The following is a 24,644-nucleotide window of genomic DNA, read 5'->3' as shown; positions in this document are numbered from 1 at the left end:
CATCCCTCTCTCCATTTCCTGCCTCTCCCTGCCTGCGGAACTCCATTGAGAAGCCATCCGGTGTGCCCCCATGCCTGGACAAGCCCCTCCTATACACACTCCCAGAGGTCCATCCCGGAAGTCTGCACAACCTGTGCCCCAGGGAAGGAGTGGGCATCCTGATTTGTGAATCACTGGCTCTAACCAACCAGGGGCCCCCAAATCCTCTGCACACATCGCCAAGTGAGTGAATGAAGGTAATTATGCATAAATGAACCTGGCAGATCACTGTATAGAGCTCATAGTCCTTAATTGGATACTTATGTGTTCTCTTTGAATTTACCCCCAGTCTGCTCAAAATCTGACCATTTTAATTCATAAATATCATGCAGATGATAGCATGAGAAAAATTTTCCTGCATGATTTCATGATGAGCCCCTTTCCCAATTCCCTGCCATATGACTGAAAAATAAATGATCTTGCAGTATCACTGGTAAATAATCACAAAAAATACCAACTTAAAATACTACCCCTAGTCATTCATGGCACTTAACCACCCAAGCGCCCCCTCCTCACTCCTTTTAAACACTGGTCTGAATGAGCTAACCTGGCTGTGTTTTGTGGGCTGCCCACCTTATCCTTCATCAGAGTTATTTTCAGTAAATGGTCAGTCATGATATATCACAGTGGTCGTCATTCCTCAAAACTTAAGACATGACATGTTTAGAAAGCACAAAATGGGGACGCCTGGGTGGCTCAGTGGTTGAGGGTGACGCCTGGGTGAGCTCAGTGGCTCTGCCTTCAGCTCAGAGTGTGATCCCAGGTCCAGGGATCAAGTCCCATATCGGGCTCCCTGTGAGGAGCCTGCTTCTCCCTCTAGGTCTCTGCATCTCTCATGATTAAATTTAAAAAATCTTTAAAAAAAAAAAGAAAGAAAGCACAAAATGCTACATCTCAAGACAATGTACACCCTTCCTTCACCCGCACCTTTTCTCTGATCTCCAGAGCTCTTTTACACAGCGGCTCAGCCTCCTTGTACTTCCCTCTTTTGCCATAAAGCACTGCAAGGTTATTCAGAGTTGCTGCCACCTACACAGAGAAACAGCAAAGAATGGTAAACACCACCAACCGACAGGACTTCAGATCTCACACATTCACTGATACCCAGTGTGCATGGTGAACTGTTCTCCACTAAGTGAAGGAACAGGACTTCAGTTAAAAGCAAAAGAGCAATTCACTATATACAGATTATATGAAGTAAATTGTAGAATACTGAAATTAAATAATCAATAAACACAATGATCTTGATTTTTTTTTTAATTTCGCTGGAAGCCACAAAGCCAACCCAAATATAGATCTGTTTCCAAATCCAGCCAGATTTTAAGAAAAAAACACAAATTCTTTAGAAAAAAATTTACAGAAGTACATGCAATTTGATTAGGATAAAAAAAAATATAGTACGTGATCCATTTGAAGTGGTGGTGACAAACAAATTAAGTGTGCACTGGTATATACTAAACATCAGAGCCACCACTGCTGAAGCTCAGCACTGGTATCGAGTAAGTGAAGACTCCTACCTGTGCCATCTAGTGAAAAGGCAGCTCTTAAACTTTCCCTGTTGAGTTTAATATTAAAATGAGTTGGGTAAAAAAATATATTAGGGAAAATGAAATATAAAAAGAAGGAAAGAACCAGATATACAAACCGCGGGATGATCTTTGCCCAAAGTTTTCTCACGGATGGCCAAGGCATCATTCAGTAGATTGGCAGCATCTTTGTATTTATTCTGGTCTCTAATTTGAAAAACATACATTAAGTATTTTGGATATAGCTTACTATATGTTTTTTAAATGTAATTTTGGAATTAAAATAAATAAAAATAATAAAATAAATAAAAGTTAAGCTTTAGCTATTTAAAAAATAAAAGTCAACTATTAAAACTATTTTAAAAACTTCGAATATAGAAGAAAAAACTCCACCAATAAACTCAAACTTGGAATCAGGCCTGATAAGCTTCTGAAGTCAGCCCTCCCCCTCTGGGTCACTGGGACGATACTGCACCCACAATGCAGAGCTACCTGGCAAGCGACAGCTGCACGGCACAGAGTACGTCAACCAGTCCAGAGGGTGAGCAGAGCTTCACCTGGTATCAAGCAGAACTGATTCCAGCGTCCGAGCCCAGGCTCTTCCAGTTACTGGCTGCAAGGCTTTGAGACATTAAGCAGCCTCCCTCAGTCCCAATAGACCCATCTAGAAAGTATGTTACCTAACTCACAAGAGTTGCCCTAAGAGGCTAAAACATACACTACAAATAAACACAATACACTGTAGTTTCTTAATCTGGTACACAATTTGCTTGCTGTTTGCTTAAGGAGGAAGAGGATGTTTCTGACTTCAGTAAGACAGAAACCCAGCCCCAGCCCCTGCCCTTGTTGGTTTGTGTGCTGACAACATGACCACAGAAGACTTATTTGCTCTGAAAGACTGAACGCACATGTTTCTTAGCTACATCGTATGAGCAGCCCAGCAAGGCTTCGCCCTGCAGAAGCCAGGTTGCCCTATAAGACATGGAGAGGGCTAATGGGCCTCTGCAACCTCTGAAGCACACAAATTCTGGTCATGTGAGATTTTTTTCTTCAACTACCCTACTACACATGATAAACTGGCTCAAATATTGTGTAAAACTGCAAGCATGACAGAATCTCAAGAACTACTAAAACATTAAAACCAGTAACAGCAACAACAGCCTAAAAGTTTATGGTAGCTAAATGAGGCAAAGTGTACTGAGTGCTTCTCTAAACTGTGACGGGCCCTAAAACGTCAAAGGCTACTAATTAATTAGCCAGAGCAGCAGCACTGGTTCTCAGGCGTGGCCCCAAACTGACAACAGTCACCTCAGCTGGAACACACATCGAAACCCAGCCCTTCCCCCAGAAACTAGCTGTGCAGCCCGCACTAATTTAACTAGCCCACCAGGAAATTCAAACTGAAAATGAAAATAAAAATACGCCACCACATGAGTGAAAATCTTACAGAAAAATGGGCTAAAATAGCAAAGAAAGATGAATGAAACCACATTAACGAGGTACAGGAATAACCTACGCTGCCCTGGCAGGGATGGTGTAGCCAAAGCAGAGTGGACACCACCTGCCTGAGGAGTACTTTGGCCTGAGGTACCAGGTATAGACTGGGTGGACTCAAATCCATTTAGGAACTCATCCTTAAAAAATCCAAAATCTCAGACAAAACTCCTAAAGCTGTTTATCAATATATTATCCCCTCCCCTAAAAGCTTCATTAAATGTCCTCTAACACAAGAAAGGTGAGAGGAGTTAGTTACAGGCCAGCCCCAGGGTGGGTTCTGAATGTGAATGTAAATATACAGGTAGCTATCCATATATTTAACTTTTGATTTACACAGGTAACTTCTTAACCTGCAGTGAAGCCCCAGAATCCCCACCACCCAGCACAGGGGTAAGCATGTGACCTAAGCAAGGTGCCTACGTGTGATGACAAAAACCCTACATGCATTGCTTAGTTAACTCATTTATAGTAAAAATATCTAGCGTTAGCCAGAAATTTTCAGATTAGTGCATACAATTATTTTAAGTTTCATTTATTTGAATGATCTCTACATCCAACGTGGGGCTTGAACTCACGACCCATGAAATCAGGAGTCAGATGCCCTACTGACTGACCCAGCCAGGTGCCCAGTGCATACGATTTTTTTAAAAAACCTTTTGAGGGATCCCTGGGTGGCGCAGCGGTTTGGCGCCTGCCTTTGGCCCAGGGCGCGATGCTGGAGACCCGGGATCGAATCCCACATCGGGCTCCCGGTGCATGGAGCCTGCTTCTCCCTCTGCCTGTGTCTCTGCCTCTCTCTCTCTCACTGTGTGCCTATCATAAATAAATTTAAAAAAAATAATAAAATAAATAAATAAAAAAAATAAAAAACCTTTTGAAACAAAACAGAACATTATCTGTCAAGATTTTAAATGTAAATACCTGTGACTAAGGAATCCCTAAAATAGTTTAACAGTAAAAATCTGCAAACTGCCTAAATGTTCATGAACATGGAAACTGTCAAAGAAAGGTCAGAATCATGCCCGAGCCAAAGCACCATGCTGCCCCGGAAGATGGAGGGGCTAACCAAGGGCAGAGCTGCAGATGTGCTCTGAAGGACTCTTTCTGGGGTTTTGTTTTGTTTTGTTAAGAAATCACTCGTCTTGCCTTTTTGGCTCCCAGAGCAGCGGCATGGTAGTCAGCAAGAACAAGCACCTTACGAAAGGCGGCCAAAAGGGAGCCAAGAAGAAAGTGGTTGATCCATTTTCTAAGAAAGACTGGTACGATGTGAAAGCGCCAGCTATGTTCCATATAAGAAATATTGGAAAAACACTAGGCACAAGAACTCAAGGAACCAAAATTGCACCTGATGGTCTCTGAAGGGCATGTTTTTGAAGTTAGCCTTGCTGACCTGCAGAATGATGAAGCTGCATTTAGAAAATTCAAGCTAGGGACGCCTGGGTGGCTCAGTGGTTGAGCGTCTGCCTTCGACTCAGGGCCTGATCCCAAAGTCTTGGAACCGAATCCCGTGTCAGGCTCCCTGCATGGAGCCTGCTTCTCCCTCTGCCTGTGTCTCTGCCCCTCTCTCTCTCATGAATAAGTAAAATCTTAAATATATATAAAATTCAAGCTAATTACTAAGGATGTGCAAGGCAAAAACTGCCTAATTTCCATGGCATGGATCTTACCCATGACAAAATGTGCTCCATGGTCAAAAAATGGCAGACCATGATTGAAGCTCATGTTGATGTAAAGACTACCAATGATTATTTGGTTTGTCTATTTTGTGCTGGTTTTACTAAAAAACACAATAATCAGATTCAGAAGACCTCTTACGCTCAGCACCAACAGGTCTGCCAAATCCGGAAAAAAAATTAAGGAAATCATGACCCAACAGGTACAGACAAATGACTTGAAAGAAGTGGTCAATAAATTGATTCCAGAAAGCATCGGAAAAGATATAGAAAAAGCTTGTCAGTCTATTTATCCGCTCCATGATGTCTTCGTTAGAAAAGTAAAAATGCTAAAGTAGCCCAAGTTTGAATTGGGAAAACTCATGGAGCTTCATGGTGAAGGTAGTATAGTTCTGGAAAAGCTACAGGGGATGAGACCGGTGCTAAAGTTGAACGAGCTGATGGATATGAACCACCAGTCCAAGAATCTGTTTAAAATTCAGACATTTAATGGTGACAAATAAAAACATATTTGTGATGTTTAAAAAAAAAAAAAAAAATCACTCATGTCTATGAATGGCTGGATTAGTTCACTTCTCTTCACTGAGCCCTTTTCTGTCCTCTCCCTCCACTGTCCCTGTCCTTGCTCGGCTCCCATCTCCATATCCCTGAGATCCTGCCCTGCCTCCAGGCCACGGTCACCATTCTGTCCTATGCACCACATCCAACTGACTTAAGAGACCCAAGCAGGAGGCTGCTACTCCCCACAGGCAGCCCAGCACTGCCCGTAGGCCTCCACGGTCAGGCCCAGCTTCGCCCAGCCCACCTCTTGTAACTGCACTTCAGGTGCTGTCAAGCTTTGCCCAACTAGATTCAGGAGTAAATACACACAACATCCTTTACCATCTCCACTTGCTAAAATCCTACTCACCCTCTGAGGCCCCACAAAGTGCTCCTCCCATGGTTCCATTAATCCTTCCCTTATCCTCTCAACTGGAAGGAATTTTTCTGTTCCATGAATACTTTTGTGCTATTTTATTAACAAGAACCCAGTCTCCCTGTTTCTATAATTACATATGAATGTAAACAGCCTATCTTCTAAACAAGGTCCTAAGTTCTTTGGAGAATGCTATTATGAGCGCTTTGTGTCTGCCAGGCAACACCACGTGTCACACGCCCTACGATACTCCCCTCAGACCCCTGAGTGAGCACTGTAAGTGCCTTCATTTTAGATACAAGAAAACTGAGACTCAGAAAAGGTAAGGGCTCTGGACAACCTCCTGCCCTGTGGCCATCTAGCAGAGATAAAACCTCAATTCTCCTGACTTTAAAGTCAACATTCTGCTTTCTGCTTGAGGACAGGAACCATGTATTCATCTCAAGGGCCTCAAGGGAACCAGCCCAGTCTTACCTATACTTAGGTGTCAGAAAATGCCGAATGGGGACAATCAAAGCAATGAAGAAACATGAATCCTTTAATCCCAACCCACAAAACTGGAAGGGCCACAGCAAACCAATCCTGCCATGTAACTTCTCCCTCGGTCCCCACTTACCCGTACCTGCTCTATTTCAGGTGAGTTCGGCTAAATGACACACACTAAGGGTTCCAACATATCACTCCCAGTGCCACAAGGGCAAATTCCTTACTTCCCTTCAACATGTTCACCAAGGCTCCTAAGCAAGGAAGCATGCTAGAGTGATGTGACAAGTGGGGACACGGACACAAGCTGGTCCCCAACTTTCAGGGACACTATTCTGGAAGAGAGAACAAAATTCAAATACATTCCCCCTCCCCCTACACATACACCAAGCCTAGTGAGCGAGTGCTCTGGGGGGCAGGAGGGTCAGAGGGCAAGAGGAAGCTGAGACTCAGAAAAGAGAGAGCACTAACAAGGCCCTAGGAAGGTATGAAGGCATTTATGGACAAAAGAAACCCAATACACAGACTCAAGAGTTTAGTTCGGCCAGAGTGAAGGATGTATGTGGGCTATAAGGCTGACCTGGGTTGTTCTGGGCAGCATCTGTTCCACAGGTCGGTACCTTTGCTATAGTGCTCGCTAAATATTTTTAATTTAATCCCCTGGCTATTTGAAGAGAAGTGACCAATGAAACTGGCAAAGTAAGCATATACAGGTTTGTAGAAATGTATTATAAGGGAAAATTCATTAAAAAATACCATCTAGGGCAGCCCGGTGGCTCAGCGGTTTAGCGCCACCTTCAGCCCAGGGCCTGATCCTGGGGACCCAGGATCAAGGCCCACATCGAGCTCCCTGCATGCAGCCTGTTTCTCCCTCTGCCTGTGTCTCTGCCTCTCTCTTTGTGTGTCTCTCATGAGTAAATAAATAAAATCTTTAAAAAAAAAAAAAAAAACATCTATAGGTAAAACTAGTGGATAGAACGAAAGTACTAACCTGTACACCAAGGCCAGGATGTTTAGCATGGTGGCCACATCTGGGTGGTCATGGCCGGAAGTCTTCTCCAGGTCCTCCAGGGCCTGCTTGCAGAGCGGCACTGCCACCTCATAGCGCCCCTGAGAGGCATACTGGATGACCAGGTTGTGGAGGGTACGCAGCCGCGCTGGGATCTCATAGCCACCCTGCTGCGCAGCTGCCGCCGCACTGCTATGCTGCTGTTGGACTGCACAAAGTTTCACTTCAGATGTGCTCAAAGGACATCATCCAAACAAAATCATTTAATTAGACCTTTCCTCTCTAGCTTTGGTCCTGGCTGGCACCTGGCCCACCCAGCACCCCCGTGACGGGCTGGGTAACATCAGTAACTTGTCAGGGTGCGGTGATGTGCCCCATGGTGCAGTGAGACTCCTCCCAGCACCACATAAATTCTGCTTTTCCACTCGGTAAGAATCCACAGATGACATGTGGGTTGTCTGTGCGCGCCCCTGTTTTGCAGGGGCTACTCTAACATACTATATCCCGACAAGAAACTATGTTTCTCTTGGGAAACACTAGGCAATCCCAGGGCGCATGTGCCCCTGGGAGGTAGGCATCACGCACCGAGATGTCCACTAATTATGGCAACTATGGTACAGCAGGACAAACCACCTTCTGCGTGTATGTGCTGTCATTCAACTGCTCCCCCTCACCAACTTACTTCCTTGACCAGGGTCGTCGTCATCATTTGGGAAAAGGTCATCCAGAGGCTCTTTGGTGGAATCAGTGTCTTTGTCCTCCTATAAAACCAACCCAGGATAACTTTAGCCTTACAAGTACTGTAAGTCTTGAACTGGAAATCTTCAATATAAATATCATTTTAATAAAATCTTAAACAAGACAATCTGTTTTTAAAATGAAACATAGAATTGGGGCAGCCCGGGGGGGTTCAGTGGTGTGGCGCCACCTTCAGCCCAGGGTGTGACCCTGGAGTCCTGGGATCGAGTCCCGAGCCAGGCTTCCTGCATGGAGCCTGCTTCTCCCTCTGCCTGTGTCTCTGCCTCTCTGTGTGTCTCTCGTGAATAAATAAAATCTTAAAAAAAAGAAATTAAACATAGAATTAACCACAATTTGGCTTATCCATCAATTTAGCAAAAAGTAATAAAAAGCTTGCTAGATTAGAACTCAAACTCAAAATGCAGGCCACAGGGATGACCAACAGACAGACCATGCTGGCATTTCCCATCCCTTAGATTCTTCAATACATGCTGAAGAAGTTCAAAGAGAAAAGGGAAACTCTTGCATTTTTTTTAATAGATTTTTATTTATCTGAGAGAGAGCACACAAGCAAACATAAGCAAGGGGCAGGGCAGAAGGAGAAGCAGACTCCCCGCCGAGCAGGGAGCCCTATTCAGGGTTCAATCCCAGGACCCTGAGATCATGACCTGAACCAAAAGCAGATGCTTAACCAACTGAGCCACCCAGGCACCTCTGGGAAACTCTTACTTGAAATAAATTTTATTTGGAAACCAAATATGTAAAAACAGACTACACTGGCCCATCTCCAACTGCCACAGAACTAGAGGGCCCCTTCCTTGCTCACCACCTCCACCACAGGATCCCTAAGAGCAGTCTGAAACCTGCCAACTTTTTCTTAAGATTTTATTTATTTATTTACTTACTTGAGAGAAAGAGAGAATCCCAAGTAGGCTCCACAACCAGTGCAGAGCCCAATGCAGGGCTAGATCCCATGACTCAGATCCCCTGAGCTCAGGACAGAGTCGAAATCAAGAGTTGAATACCCAAACGACTGAGCCACCCAGGTGCCCCTGAAACGTACTGGTTTTAAGTCTGTGACTCGAGTTTCCCCACAGATATCCGACTGGTACAGGGGTAAAAAGCGTGACTGTGGGCAGCCCGGGTGGCTCAGTGGTTTAGCGCTGCCTTCAGCCCAAGGCATGATCCTGGAGACCCGGGATCGAGTCCCACGTCAGGCTCCCTGCATGGAGCCTGCTTCTCCCTCTGCCTGTGTCTCTGCCTCTTTCTCTGTCTCTCATGAATAAATAAAATCTTTAAAATAAAAATATAAATCAGAGTATTAAAAAAAAAAAAGCGTGACTGTGTACACAATGCAGAGAACAGACAACAGGTAGACCAAATGAGAAATCAGCATCGCTTCAGGGCAGAAAACATCACTTGCCTCTGGGGGGCTAATCTGAGAATACACAAGGTCACCTTGATAATATTTCTGTCTGGGATGTATGACTTAAATATGCTGAGAGACATGAGACAAACCCAAACTGAGGAACAATCTATGAAGTAACCAGTTTCGGTAATCTTCAAGAATATCTATGTCATGAAAGGCAAAGAAAGACCTTTTTCTTTCTTTGAAAAGATCCTGTTTCAGATGAAAGATGGCCAAGGAGAAGTGACAGCTGATGCCACATGTGACTGTGAACCAGACCCAGACACAGAAATAATGCCATGAAGAGTTCCACTGAGAAAGGAGGACAGTGCAGAGGAGACGAAGACTGTGCCTATGTGAAATGGACTGACTTGAGCGGGCCCCAGATTCCACAGGCACATGTCCCCATGCTAGGGAAACATGCCCAACAGCGGCACGGGAATGCAGCATGAGGGACGCCACCTACTCCAATGCAGTTCAGAACAATCACTGAGGTACATCTCGAAAGGAGAGGCAGAGTTAGCTCACTGTTAGCACTCTTCTCTAACCTAAATATTTTTTCAACATAAAAAGTTTTAAAAGCTCTGATTCAACCAGACCCTCCATCATCTAGTATTATATGGGAATCACTGGCTGGCATCAGTATCTTCATTTATTCTTATTCTCACAGGAGTCTATAATAATAGGTCTTTTAAATCCAAATTCAAGAGGAAATTACAGTAACCCTAATAAGACAGGGTGCTGTGGACTAATGCATCCCCCCAAATACCATATACTGTAGCCCTAGCCCTCAAGGTGATGACATTTGGAGGTGGGGCCTTTAGGAGGTAATGTGGGTCAGATGAAGTCATGTGGATGCGGCTGTCACGATAGGACTAGTGTATTTACAACGAAGAGGAAAAGACATCAGATCTCTCTCTCTCTCTCTCTCTCTCTCTCTCTCTCTATGCACGCACCAAAGGAGGCTGTGAGGATACAATCAGGAAAACGGCCCTCACCGAGAACCTGATCGTGCCAACACCCTGATCTCAGAACTGTGAGAAATGAGCCACACAGCTATGGTATTCTGTCCAAGGGTCCAAAGTGATTAAGACATGTACTCTGGTGGTGTGAGAAGTAACATTAAGGGAGACTGCATGGAAGACATATAAGAATTCTCTTTACTGGGATCCCTGGGTGGCGCAGCGGTTTGGCGCCTGCCTTTGGCCCAGGGCATGATCCTGGAGACCCGGGATCGAATCCCACGTCGGGCTCCCGGTGCATGGAGCCTGCTTCTCCCTCTGCCTGTGTCTCTGCCTCTCTCTCTCTCTGTGACTATCATAAATAAATAAAAAAAAAATTTAAAAAAAAAAAAAAAAAAAGAATTCTCTTTACTATCTTTTCAACTTTTCTGTGAACTTAAATTTACTCCAAAAAGGTTTTAATTGTTTTTCAGTTAACTGAGTCAGATATAAATGGTGGATGAAAAATAATCAAGACTGAGATGAACATCCAGAGAGCCAATAGAAAAAGGAGAAAACCAAGATCCTTAGGGAACATTCCAAAAACAAGGTAAGCTGGTGAGACCAAGGAGGAAGGACACACAAGTGAGGTAGCAAGAGAACCAGGTGGTGTCCTAGAAGCATAGGAAAGAGTTTGAAAGAGGGACGCCTAGGTGGCTCAGCAGTCGGGCATCTGCCTTCAGCTCAGAGCATGATCCTGGAGTCCCAGGATCGAGCCCCACATCGGGCTCCCTGCGTGGAGCCTGCTTCTCCCTCTGCCTCTCTCTCTCTCTGTGTCTCTCATGAACAAATAAAATATTACCAAAAAAAATAAAAAGAGTTTGAAAGAGAAAAGTCAAGATCCACAGCAGGGCAGGCTACAGAGTTAGTCCCCAGTCTGGATTACGGATGACTAGATGGGATGCACACTGACCTGAGGGAGAGTTCCAGCAGCACAATGAGCCTGGAAGCCAGACTCAATGGGTTAAAACATTCAAGAGCTCTCAAGCTGGAACAAACCTCATCAAGAGCCTCTTTGCATTGTACCTTACATTTACAAAGTATTTTTACATATTTTTACATTTTCTGTTCTAAAACATACATACGAAATACATATGGCAAGAATTTGTATGATTTGCCCAGGGACTAGGTCCCAAGACCCATAACTTCTGGTCTTGCTCAATGCAATCACTAGAGGGGAGAGGAAAACACTGACACAGTTTTACTAAAATAACCTACCAACTATAACACGGTTAACTGTCAATAGTGCGTTCCTACCCTACTGTACACTTACGGATGGAGAGATGTCATCATCATATTTTTTTAACTGATTCATGAATTCCAGATGCTTCTTTTCCTCCTCCAGTTGAGCCACAGACTGCTCACTTTTCTGTAATTTCTGCTGTGTATTGGCCAGTTCATCCCGCAGCCACTGATTCTCCTGGCACAGCCGACGAACCTGTGCACGTAGTTTCTGTTTCTCGGACTCAACAGCATTTAGGTGATTGGACAAAGCCATCATAACCTGGAAAGACAGAAACGTTGACAGCACTGCAGCGTCCATTCCACACATCTCACCTCCCACATAGGCAGTCATTCTATGCTTGCAGCTCTAGCTTATACTTGCAGATATATACTCCAACACAGACAAGTACAAATGCCAATTACCTCCCTTTCCACCCTGTGTTGGGCCACACAGGGGCATGATAAAGAATAGCACATGCTCAGAACATCTACAGAAATGATATGCTGTTCTTCTGTTTGACAGCATCTTAAATGGACTAGGAGTGGACACACGGCTACTCTTCTGACAAAACTGTGTATTTTTGCTTTCTATCTAGGTAGCTCCAACATATTTTCTCAGAGACCCTTTCCCGTGTGTAAGAGTGTGTGCACAAGCATGCATATGGGTATAGAGGGCAGGTCACTCTGGGAGGGGCTGGTGATGGAGCCAGAGAAGGGCATACAGACAAATCTGTGATATTCCAAGGTAAGGGAAGAAATTTTTGTAGCAAGCCAGCTAGTCAGAATGCACTGATGCATTCATAAGCTTAGGCTGACATCACAAACTCTGGGGACAGTCTCAGTGGTCTGTCTATGGTACACCAAACCTGCCTGAGGCATCAGCAAGCTCCTAGGAATACATGAACAGTAAGAGCTGGGCAAAGCTGGCTCCAGTATGTTCTCTCTTTAGACCATGCAACTGCCCTTCCCTCTATCATCCACCTATGTTTCAAACTTAAACTCCAGAAGGTGAGGTTCTTTCCTCCTTTTCTTAACCGTGATATTTGTCAAACTAAAAAGTAAGTCTATATGCATATCACTTTTCAGTAACAGAATCTATCATATGATACATTCACAAAAATCAAAGTTCTACAATTAGGTCCGTCACATGGTCTGGATAAAGAACTAAAATCAGAGTACTGTGGAATAGAATAGTACCCTCTACATGAAAGAGAAATTAGTGACCCCATGGCCCTATTATGCTTCCTTCATTCAGTGTACAAGAGGAAAACCTGGGGGGCACAGTCAGTTAAGCATTCAACACTTGGTTTCAGCTCAGCCATGATCTCAGGGCCCTGGGATGGAGCCCTGCATCAGGCTCCACTCTCAGCAAGGAGTCTGCTTGAAATTCCTCCTCTTCCTCTGCTCCTCCCGTTCATGCTCTCTAAAATAAAGAAATGTGGGAGATCCCTGGATGGCGCAGCGGTTTAGCGCCTGCTTTGGCCCAGAGCGCGATCCTGGAGACCCGGGATCGAGTCCCACGTCGGGCTCCCGGTGCATGGAGCCTGCTTCTCCCTCTGCCTGTGTCTCTGCCCCCCTCTCTCTCTCTCTCTGTGTGATTATCAAAAATAAATAAAAATTAAAAAATAAATAAAATAAAATATAAAATAAAATAAAAATAAAATAAAATAAAATAGAAATGTTGGGCAGACCGGGTGGCTCAGTGGTTTAGCGTCGCCTTCAGCCCAGGGCGTGATCCTGGAGACCCTGGATGGAGTCCCACGTTAGACTCCCTGCATGGAGCCTGCTTCTCCCTCTGTGTCTCTGCTTCTCTCTCTCTCATGAATAAATAAAATCTTTAAAAATAAATAAAAATAAAATTAAATGAATGTTAAAAAAAAAAGAGGAGGGATCCCTGGGTGGCGCAGCGGTTTGGCGCCTGCCTTTGGCCCAGGGCGCGATCCTGGAGACCCGGGATCGAATCCCACATCAGGCTCCCGGTGCATGGAGCCTGCTTTTCCCTCTATGTCTCTGCCTCTCTCTCTCTCTCTCTCTCTCTCTCTGTGTGACTATCATAAATAAAAATTAAAAAAAAAAAAAAAAGAGGAAAGCTAAGAAAGAAGCCAAATTCTAGAGTATATGATTTTACCCGAAGTGTGCTAGCAGAACCAAATTTTATCAGGGGATTGGGTTACCACCTAGAGGTTTCTTTTCTTTCTGTTTTAATTAATTTACTTATTTTAGGGGTGGAGGAGCAGAGGGAAAGGGAGAATCTCACACCGATTTTCCCGCTGAGCCCAGAGCCTAAAGCAGGGCTCGAACTCATTACGGTGAGATCACAATCTGAATCAGACACTCAACTGACTATACCTCCCTGGTGCCCCCCACCTAAATGTTTCTAATTTTTCCACCACTATGTCCTGCATGATAAAAACAAAGGTTTAGTCAAAGATATATAGCAATCCACTCTTGGAGTACTGCAGAGACTATTAGCTGTTGGCCAATATCCATGCTCTCTTCTTCCTTAGGCTCTAGAACAGGGAACTGGAAGTGGGCTGGAAGTGGGCAGGGCAACATTCCCCAGTCTCCCTCACTAGGTGTGACCACAGAACCAAGCCCTGGCCAAGGAAATGTAAGCAGTGCTGTGTAGCAGTGGGAGGAAGTAAAGGAAGGAGGCACACCCTTCCTGTACCTTCCTGTCCGTTCCTGTCCTAGAATGGGGTCAGGTGACTGCAGCTGGAGCTCGTGGTCCAAAGAAAAGGCTGTGTGTGGTAGAATGTAGAGGCCCAAGTATCCCTAGTGATGCTGCAGCTAAGCAACCTGCCTAGGGCAGCCTACCTCACTATTTCTCCTATACATTTCTATGACCTTTAAGCCACGGCTTTTGTTCTTTGATACATGCAGCCAAATCAAACCTGAAATGACAAAGTTACCTCTATTTTGACTCTTTTTAAAATTCAGACATGACTAAATCAGTCATCATTTATAGAACATACAAACTGATCTGTTATTCTAGAAATATCTTCCCTCTAGTTTAGTTAAACCATATATCTCAATGAATTTTCCATTTCTCCAGACTGTCAAGCTCCTGTTCTTATCTGAGGTGACTTCACTTATACCTGTGCCTCACTCAGGCCAAGCTCCAACATTTCCAGTGACTTTCGGATCATGTTTGATTTCTCTTCCACCAGATTACTTTCGTCATCTTTCTTCAAACACTTCAGTGTCTCAAGTAAACTTTGTAAAATGGAATTGTGCTCATTCTTCAGAGCTTCCAGCCCCTGAATCACTTGCTTTGTCTTAGAAATAATTTCATCCTGTGTAAGCTTCTCCAACTTGTCTTCCTTTATATACACCATCGTGGACATGTTGTCATACATTCTAGAATGGAAAAAAGAAAACAAATTAGGTATCTTATCACAGATGTAATTTATTTTACACCTCTAATAAAATACACTGTGTGAAGACTTTTAAATTAACATTTTTATAAGTAAATAATAAATGTGTATGTCTGTGACTTGTTGAAATACTCTATTTCTCTTTTCCCTTTGCAGACCAATTTAATTACTTTTATGCCTTATGCCTGAATTCTTTTTAATGGAAGAAATGACAGCAGTTGAAATTAATGCCAAAGATTAAAAGCAGCAAAATATTCAAATGGCATTTCTAAAGCACAAAGCCACAGTGAACAAAAGTTCCCTGAATGTTTGCAAGTTTTTACCCCCCCTTAATGAAATGCGGAAGGGACAGTAAATTCTTGGTAACATATTTACCAAAGCCTTGAGAAGTGGTCACAGTTGGAAGAAGGAAGAAAACCAGCAAAGGAACATGGGAACAATCAGAGTAGCAGGAGAAGGACTAGGTCCGTCTGAAATACGGTAAGAGAGTGACATGAGCAGGATCATCAGTACTGTAAAGATGCACAGAGGACTAAGGCTAGGCATGCCTATATGATCAGATTAGCCGAGGAGCCATCAAAATTTCATGAAATCATAGTGTCTGGAACTGCCTTTAAAATACCAAAATGAGGTGATCCCTGGGTGGCTCAGTGGTTTAGCACCTGCTTTCAGCCCAGGGCAGGATTCTGGAGTCCGGGGATCAAGTCCCACGTCGGGCTCCCTGCATGGAGCCTGCTTCTCCCTCTGCCTGTGTCTCTGCCCCTCTCTCTCTGTGTGTCTCTCTCATGAATAAATACATAAAATCTTTTAAAAATAAATAAATAAAATAAAATACCAAAATGAGGGACACCTGGGTGGCTCAGTGGTTGAGCATCTGCCTTCAGCTCAGGGTGTGATCCTGGGGTCCCGGGATTTTATTAAAAAATAAAATAAAATACCAAAATGAGAAGGACGTCTGGATAGCTCAGTGGCTGAGTGTCTGTTTTAGGTTCAGGTCGTGATCCCGGGGTCCTGGATTGAGTCTCGCATTGGGCTCCCCTCAGGTAGCCTCCTGCTTCCTCCTCTGCCTATGTCTCTGCCTCTCTCTGTATCTCTCATGAATAAATAAAATCTTTTAAAAATAAAGTAAAATACCATAATGAGAAAGAAAAAAGAGAGGGGCATGTAAAAGTGTCAGCAAATTCACAACTGCTGAAACTAAGCAACAGGTCTTTGTATAACCTCTCTAGGTTTGTGTATGTCTTTACTTTTTTACTTATTTTTTTAAAGATTTTATTTATTTATTCATGAAAGACACAGAGAGAAAGAAGCTGAGACACAGGCAGAGAGAGAAGCAGGCTCCATGCAGGGAGCCCGATGCTGGACTCCATCCTGGGATTCCAGGATCACGCCCTGGGCCAAAGGCAAGAGCTAAACCGCTGAGCCACCCAGGGATTCCCTTGTGTATGTTTTTAAATCCCTTAATTTAGTTTAAAAAGATAAAGGCCACAGTGAGCATTCAGGTGGCCTCAGGAAACCATCAGGGCACCCTTCAGGGACTGAAGTCAGAGTACATGTCGGGGTGATTTCCTTTAGAGCACTTACTACTACTCGAAATCTGTTTTCATGTATCGTCTTATATTCCCGTGAAGGTAAGTAAGCTCTATCTAAAAGGCAAGGCCTCTATCTTGTACCCCACTAAATCTCAGTCCCCAGGATAGTGCCAGACTCTGGCCAACTGTGTGGTGAAGGCCCGAACTGACAGATGTTCACAAAGGGAAGCAGTGTCCAAACATTGACTACAAGTTCCAGGACTTGGGAGTAAAGGCTCCAAGTAGTCGATAATAAGATAATGTTAGTAACTGTACACGCAGTTTCACGGTGTTTGTGTGTGTGTGTGTGTGTGTGTGTGTGTTTGTGTGTGTGTAACTAAAGAGTTTTAAAGACTAAATTCCTTTTGAAATTTAGAGGCATTTAGACTTAGACTATTCAAAGAGATCCATCTCTGTACCAAACAAAGCCCAGAAAACAACAAAAGAAGAGGTAATTCCTCTACCTGATGGTCTGTATTATCATTAGGTTTGTTAGGTATTTATTCAGTTTATGGCTCCCCAACCCCACTGCAAAATCCAGAAGAGTGGGCACCTCATGGTCTTGTTCAGCCCCATAGTCCCAGCCTGTCACACAGTAAATGCTAAACATATATTTACCGAATAAATGAATAAAACATTTTAGGAGCAGCTTCCAATGAACACATTTCAATAGCATGAGGCTAAAGTGCTAACCTGGGCATGACCTAAGGCTCCTACAAGTGAAGAAGAATCTCCAGAATTGGTGTCCCTACAGAAAGGAGGAAAATCAAAATGAAGGCCTCCCTCTCCACCTTTGGCAGGGATTTCCAAATGATAAAACATTTCATTCTTTCCTTTCCCCAACTAGAAGATACAACTGTTTTACTAAAACTCCAAGCTAGGGCAGCCCGGGTGGCTCAGCGGCTGAGCACCTGTCTTCGGCTCAGGTCATGATCCTGGAGACCTGGGATTGAGTCCGACATCAGGCTCCCTGCATGGAGCCTGCTTCTCCCTCTGCCTGTGTCTCTGCCTCTGTGTGTGTGTGTGTGTGTGTGTGTGTGTGTGTGTGTGTGTCTCATGAGTAAATAAATAAAATCTATAAATCAATCAATCAATCTCCAAGCTAAGGCCTAGAATGCAGGTGGCCAGGGACGTGCAGGCTAACAGAAAATAAGCTAGCCAACAGGTGCACCAAGAGCTAAAGGCACAGTGACAGGAACTGCATGAGGGGAGCATGGAATAGGAGAGGATGGCAAGCAGCTCCTCTAGAGAAGAGAGGTAAGCCACATGGGAGACACCAGTCCTGAGGTGAGCCCATCCTATCAAAAAAGCAGATCTCTTCCCGACAGGAGTGTGGAGGGCATTGCCAGCCACGGAAGCAACCAGCACCAGGCCAGGGGTATGAGAGCAGCCACTGCCCCGAGCAGTTGCTTCAAGCACTGTGAGTGAGGCTCGCAGTGACAAGGCTAGGACAGCTGCCCTCTGAAGGCAGGAGGCTGCAGGGAGGTTGCAGGGTCCTGGCAGGGAGATGACAGCATGAGCACAGCCCATCAAAGATACACTGCCCTTACTTCCCCAGCCCCCTGCCAGCATCAGTCATGCCTCTCCTTGGAAAGGCAGACACCTAGCCAGCAAATTCTTAGTCTTTTCAAACAATATTAAACTCAGGGGAATGCAAGGGAGAGTCTCTAGACTCTAATAGGAAATGAGAACAACTTCATTACTCAAACCACCTGTTTTGGCATGAATGCCGAAGAAGTTACGGCAATGTAAGATTGAATCCTGTCCATTCCTCAAAAAGTTAAAAATAGAACTACCCTATGATCCAGTAATCACACCACTGGGTAAAAAACTTTATTTTTTATTTTTTCCCCCACCGCCCCTCCCCTCCAGCAACCCGGTTTGTTCTCTATAGTTAAGAATTTTTTATGATTTTTCTCCCTCTCTTATCTCATCTTATTTTATTTTCCCCTCCCTTCCCCTATGATCTGGGTTTGTTTCCTAAATTCCACAGAGGAATGAAATCATTAAGTATTTGTCTTTCTCTGACTTATTTCGCTCAGCATAATACCCTCTAGTTCCATCCATGTCAATGCAAATGACAAGATTTTTTTTGATGGCTGAGTAATATTCCATTATATATACACCACATCTTCTTCATCCATTCATCTGTGGATGGACAACTCAGCTCTTTCCATAGTTTGGCTGTTGTAGACGTTGCTGCTATAAACATTGGGGTGCAGGTGCCCCTTAGGATCATTACATTTGTATCTTTAGGGTAAATACCTAGTAGTATAATTACTGGATCACACAGTTCTATTTTTACCTTTTTGAGGAACCTCCAGACTGTTCTCCAGAGTGGCTACACCAGCTTGCATTCCCACCATCAGTGGAAGAGGTTCCCCTTTCTCCACACCCTCGCCAGCGCTATAGTTTCCTGACTTGTTAATTTGCTGAGTTGGATCTCCCTCCTTAAACCCCTACCCACTGAAGCAACTTCTTCCCTCTAACATAAACAAAATAGGGATCCCTGGATGGCGCAGCGGTTTGGCGCCTGCCTTTGGCCCAGGGCGCGATCCTGGAGACCCGGGATCGAATCCCACATCCGGCTCCCAGTGCATGGAGCCTGCTTCTCCCTCTGCCTGTGTCTCTGCCTCTCTCTCTCTCTGTGACTATCATAAAATAAATAAATAAATACCTTAAAAAAAAATTTTAAAAAAAATAAAATAAACAAAATATATTTGCTATCTCATCTACAAGGTAACACTTCAAATATTGTATTACAGGCTGAGGGAAATCCAAATCTTCCATTTCCCAAGCTTCTACCTCATGCCACCCTCAAGGACTCTTCAATCACAGCAGTTTCCATGCCCCTCTATCCAGGTCACCATCAGATAAATACACCTAGGTATGCCACTTCCTCAGAGGGAAACCCACAGCAGCATACACACGTGTTTATACTGTTCCGTATCTCTCCATTTCTAGACTATACGTCTACTCCGTTATAACCAAAGGTAGGCTATATTAAAAAATAATTTTAGGGGCAGCCCCGGTGGCTCAGCAGTTTGGTGCCTGCCTTTGGCCCAGGGCCTGATCCTGGAGACCGGGGATTGAGTCCCACGTCGGGCTCCCTGCATGGAGCCTGCTTCTCCCTCTGTGTCTCTGCCTCTCTGTGTGTGTGTGTCTCTCATGCATAAATAAATAAAATCTTAAAAATAAAAATAAAAATAAAAAATAATTTTAAAAATTAATTTTTAAATTTAATTTTTAAATTATTAATTATTTAAAAATTAAACGTTGGGGGTACGCCTGGGTGGCCCAGCAGCTGAGCGTCTGCCTTCAGCCCAGGGCGTGATCCCAGGATCCCGGACTGAGTCCTGCATCGGGCTCCTTGCAGGGAGCCTGCTTCTCCCTCTGCCTGTGTCTCTGCCTCTCTCTTTCTCATGAATAAATAAAATCTTACAAAAAAAATTTTTTTTAATTTATTTATTCATGAGAGACACACGGAGAGAGAGAGGCAGAGACATAGGCGGAAGGAGAAGCAGGCTCCATGCAGGGTGCCCAACGTGGGACTTGATCCCGGAACTCCAAGATCACGCCCTGAGCTGAAGGCAGGTGCTTAACCACTGAGCCACCCAGGCGTCCCCAAAATTTTTTTTTTAATTTAAGAAAATAAAAAATTAATGTTGGAGGCACCTGAGTGGCTCAGTCGGTTAAGCATCTGCCTTCAGCTCAAGTCGTGATCCCAGGTACTGGGGCTGAGTCCCACATGGGGACGGGCCTGCTAAGCAGAGAACCTGCTTCTACCTCTCCCTCTGTCCTTCCTCCTGCTTGTACTCTCTGGCATTCTATCTCTCTGTCAGATAAATTTTTAAAAATGAATGAATGAACCAGCACTGGAGCCAGAGCATCTGAATCCAAGACCTTTTTTATTCCCTCGTCCATTGTGGGACCTTTCAAATCCACTGTTCAACAGGAAAGTTATTATGGCCTATTATGCTGGATGTCTCAGATTCAAATCACCCTTAACATAACCTGTCCTTTATGCCAAGACTGAGAGTTTTGGTTTTTTTTAAAGGTATCTCTACACCCAATGTGGGGCTCAAACTCACAACCCCGAGATCAAGAGTTGCACGCTCTTCCAAATGAGCCAGCCAGGTGCCCCAAAGATTTCTCTTAATCTTCCTATTTGACCGTTTGTTTCCTTCGGAATTAATTATCTTGATTTCATTTCCCTTTTAAGTTGGTGCTAATTCACCTGCATCTTTAGCACTTGTCCCTGGGTTGGTGCAAAGCTCTGTCTTCCCCACGGTCAACCCTGTGCCCCACAGTCTAACACTGGTGTGTTACAGCAAGTGAAAAACTCAGTCTTGGGGTTCCTGACTGGCTCATTTGGAAAAGCATGTAACTCTTGATCTCGAGGTTGTGAGTTTGAGCCCCACATTGGGTGTAGAGATTACCTAAGCAAACAGAGAAATCTTCAATGTTAACAATCAAATCCTGGGATCCCTGGGTGGCGCAGCAGTTTGGCGCCTGCCTTTGGCCCAGGGCGCGATCCTGGAGACCCGGGATCGAATCCCACATCGGGCTCCCGGTGCATGGAGCCTGCTTCTCCCTCTGTGTCTCTGCCTCTCTCTCTCTCTCTCTCTCTCTCTGTGACTATCATAAATAAATTAATTTAAAAAAAATCAAATCCTGCTAGGGATAACGGACACTGACAAATTTAGAGTGGACAACTGTGTGCAATGAAAGGTTGACGCTTTAAAGTGAGAAGTATGACGGCCATGTCCGCTGAGGCATGACAAGGGACCTGCAAGAACTTGAACTGGACAACACAACAGAGAAGCCAGAGGACCCAACCCTCAACCACAACCTGGCATGTAGAACACCAATAGCCAGGTCTTCACTTCCTAAGGGGGAGATGAGAGATGCAACCAACTCAAAGATAGAAACAGCCTCTCATTCAGTTAAATACTTACTGAGCACCAACTCTATCTATGCCAGACACTATTCAAGGCACAGGAGGTACTCTTTACCAAAAAACTACTTTTTAAGGAAAATTAAAATATTGTGGTGACACAGAATATCCTACATGTTCCCAGGGAGTCAGATTCAAGTAGACAGAATGAAAACAATCAGAATAACTTCAGACTTCTCAAGGGCAATACTGGAAGCAAAAGGCAATTAAACAACTGCCTCTAAAATTCTGAAGGAGGGATCCCTGGGTGGCGCAGCGGTTTGGCGCCTGCCTTTGGCCCAGGGCGCGATCCTGGAGACCCCAGATCGAATACCACATCGGGCTCCCGGTGCATGGAGCCTGCTTCTCCCTCTGCCTGTGTCTGCCTCTCTCTCTCTCTCTCTCTCTCTCGCTCTCTCTGTCTCTGTGACTATCATAAATAAATAAAAATTAAAAAAATAAAAATAAAAAAAAATAAAATAAAATTCTGAAGGAAAATTATTCCCAATTTAGAATTCCATAGCTGGCCAAACTCTCCAATCAACCATTGGAATAGGGAAATAAGATTTTTAGACATACAAGGTCTCAAAAACTTCTACCTCTTGCGCACAGGAAGATGCGCTCAACCAAAATGATAAGAAAACCTGAGGGCGCCTGGGTGGCTCCATCAGTTAAGCGTCTGCTTCTGGATCAGGTCTTGATTCCGGGGTCCTGGGATTGAGCCCCACGTTGGGCTCCCTGCTCAGCGGGGAGACTGTGTCTCCCTCTTCAGCTCCCTGCTTGTGTTCTCTCTTTCCCTCACTCACTCTCTCTCAAATAAATAAAATCGAAAAGAGAGGAAAGAAAGAAAGAAAGAAAGAAAGAAAGAAAGAAAGAAAGAAAGAAAGAAAGAAAGAAAGAAAGAAAGAAAGAAAAGAAAGAAAGAAAAGAAAGGAAAAGAAAGAAAAGAAAAGAAAAGAAAAAAGAAAAGAAAAGAAAAGAAAAGAAAAGAAAAGAAAAGAAAAGAAAAGAAAAGAACGGACGGACAAGACCTGAAAAAAAAAAATGAGAAGAAACCACAGACTGCAGGGCACAGGGTTCACTGTAGGAAAGACAGAGCTTTGCACCAACCCAGGGACAAGTGCTAGATATGCAGGTGAATTAGCAACAACTTAAAAAGGAAATTAAATCAAGATAATTAACTCCTAAGGAAACAGTCAAATAGGAAAAGTAATAATAGTTTATTACTCAGCTCTGGCATTTATACAGCCATAGAGATATAAACAGTAAAGACTGATCTAAACAAAATTAAAATTCTACTGGAAGGTTATGGAGATGCAAAGGATGCACCTGTATGGTGAAGAGAAGCAAAGAAAGAGGTAGGTCCTAGGGGATCCCTGGGTGGCTCAGCAGTTTGGCGCCTGCCTTTGACCCAGGGCGCGATCCTGGAGTCCTGCTCGAGTCCCGCGTCAGGCTCCCGGCATGAAGCCTGCTTCTCCCTCTGCCTGTGTCTCTGCCTCTCTCTCTTTCTCTATCATAAATCAATAAAATCTTAAAAAAGAAAGAAGAAAGAAAGAAAGAAAGAAAGAAAGAAAGAAAGAAAGAAAGAAAGAAAGAAAGAAAGAAAGAAAGAAAGAAAGAAAGAAAGAAAGAAAGAGGTAGGTGCTAAGTATCTAGAATTGGAAATCAAACACTGAAAAGTCATCATGGGCACCTGGCGGGGTCAGTAGGTAGAGCATGCAACTCTCAATCTTGGGGTTCTGAGTTTGAGCCCCTTGTTCGGTGTAGAGATTACTTAAAAAATAAAGTATTAAAAAAATCAGGCAATATAATAAGCCTGTTACTTAGAAACATTAGAAACTGGTAATTATGGAAAAAGTGTAATTTCACTTAGAAGAAATGAAAACAGTCTCTTCTAGGGAGAGGGAAAGGGGGAGCAAGGGAGCATTAAAACCCACATTTACAAAACTATGGCTGTGCAAACTATAGGTGTACAATTGTCATCACATCATACCAAGAGTATATGCACTCCCCCTGACATAACTACTAATGATGCCAGCCTTGACTACCTGGCTGAGGTAGTTCATGCAGGCTTCCCTCCACTACACATCCACTCCCTTCCCATACTTGGTCTTTTAGAAGCAAGTCACAAGGTACAGGCCACACTCAGAACCCCGGGAGAGCTGATCTCCTGAAGAGGGATATAAGGTGTCTGGGGTTATTCTGTAGGGGACAGTGTCTCTTCTCTGCCTCATCCCCCATTTCTTTATTTAATCATTTATGTCAATATGGACTGTGGGTATTTGGGGTTAACAATTTTATCCATTTGAGAGAAAGAGTGAGCACGAATGGGGGTGGGGGGGGGGCAGAGAGAGGGAGAAACAGACTCCCTGCTGAGTGCAAAGCCCAACGTGGGGCTCCAACTCAGGATCAAGATCATGACCTGGGCAGAAGGTAGACACATAACTGACTGAGCCACCCAGGCACCCCTGGATATTTGTTTTATACTTTAAGTTACAGCTAAAGGATACAATTTCTTTTTTAAGATTTTATTTATTCATGATAGACAGAGAGAGAGGCAGAGACACAGGCAGAGGGAGAAGCAGGCTCCATGCCAGGAGCCTGACGTGGGACTCGATCCCAGGTCTCCAGGATTGGACCCTGGGCCAAAGGCAGGTGCTAAACCACTGAGCCACCCAGGGATCCCTAAAGGATACAATTATTAAAAATATTATGCTATTTATATTGTTGCTCAAAGTGTTCCAGCTTGGGCCAGTGAGAGCTCTCTTGATTGGCTCATAAATTCTTTGAACATGCTCCTATCCCTCTGTTCTTTGAGCACTTCCTTCCTTTCTAGCACTACAACACATTCCAGGCTCATCTTGTATTCTCCCTGCCCCAGCTCTAGAACCAGTTTTTTTTTTTTTAAGATTTTATTTATTTATCCATGAGAGACACAAAGACAGGCAAAAACATAGGCAGAGGGAGAGGCTCTCCCCTGTGGGGACCCCAGGATCACGCCCTGAGCCGAAGGCAGACATTCAACCGCTGAGCCACCCAGGCGACCCTAGAACCAGCTATTAACTGAAGGAGCCTTGGTTCATTTGATAGTAAAATGGTTTTAGAAACCAAGACTAGGCCCAGTGAGTATCTTCCCTAAACATGCAACCCCAGTCTAACCATGAGCAAATGCCAGACAAACCCAAATTGAGGACTATTCTACAAACACTGACCAGTACTTCTCAAAACAGTCAAGGTCATAAAAAA

The 24,644-nt window shown here is 44.1% G+C and overlaps 1 protein-coding gene and 2 pseudogenes across 18 annotated transcripts in view; 2 read left to right on the top strand and 1 right to left on the bottom strand.

The window, feature by feature from the left end:
• The window catches only part of KLC1 (kinesin light chain 1), a 67,307-nt gene that overhangs the window by 25,691 nt on the left and 16,972 nt on the right, over positions 1 to 24,644 (bottom strand). For 17 of the 18 annotated variants that reach the window (XM_077910746.1, XM_077910740.1, XM_077910742.1 and 14 more), the window contains 6 exons: positions 14,613 to 14,874; positions 11,564 to 11,794; positions 7,826 to 7,904; positions 7,126 to 7,351; positions 1,685 to 1,772; positions 967 to 1,068 (listed from right to left, as the gene is read on the bottom strand). In XM_077910746.1, the coding sequence (XP_077766872.1) occupies positions 967 to 1,068; positions 1,685 to 1,772; positions 7,126 to 7,351; positions 7,826 to 7,904; positions 11,564 to 11,794; positions 14,613 to 14,873 (987 nt within the window). In that variant the 5' untranslated portion in view covers position 14,874. Of the gene's footprint in view, positions 1 to 966; positions 1,069 to 1,684; positions 1,773 to 7,125; positions 7,352 to 7,825; positions 7,905 to 11,563; positions 11,795 to 14,612; positions 14,875 to 15,266; positions 15,362 to 24,644 lie in introns of those variants that run through there. The other variant, XM_077910745.1, reaches the window with a different exon arrangement.
• Positions 4,230 to 4,469, top strand: LOC144321215 (small ribosomal subunit protein eS1 pseudogene; annotated as a pseudogene).
• Positions 4,678 to 5,274, top strand: LOC144321306 (small ribosomal subunit protein eS1 pseudogene; annotated as a pseudogene).

The sequence above is a fragment of the Canis aureus genome, chromosome 9, assembly GCF_053574225.1.
Source record: "Canis aureus isolate CA01 chromosome 9, VMU_Caureus_v.1.0, whole genome shotgun sequence".
In the NCBI taxonomy this organism is placed as follows: domain Eukaryota; kingdom Metazoa; phylum Chordata; class Mammalia; order Carnivora; family Canidae; genus Canis; species Canis aureus.
This window is presented reverse-complemented; position numbering and strand designations above follow the sequence as displayed.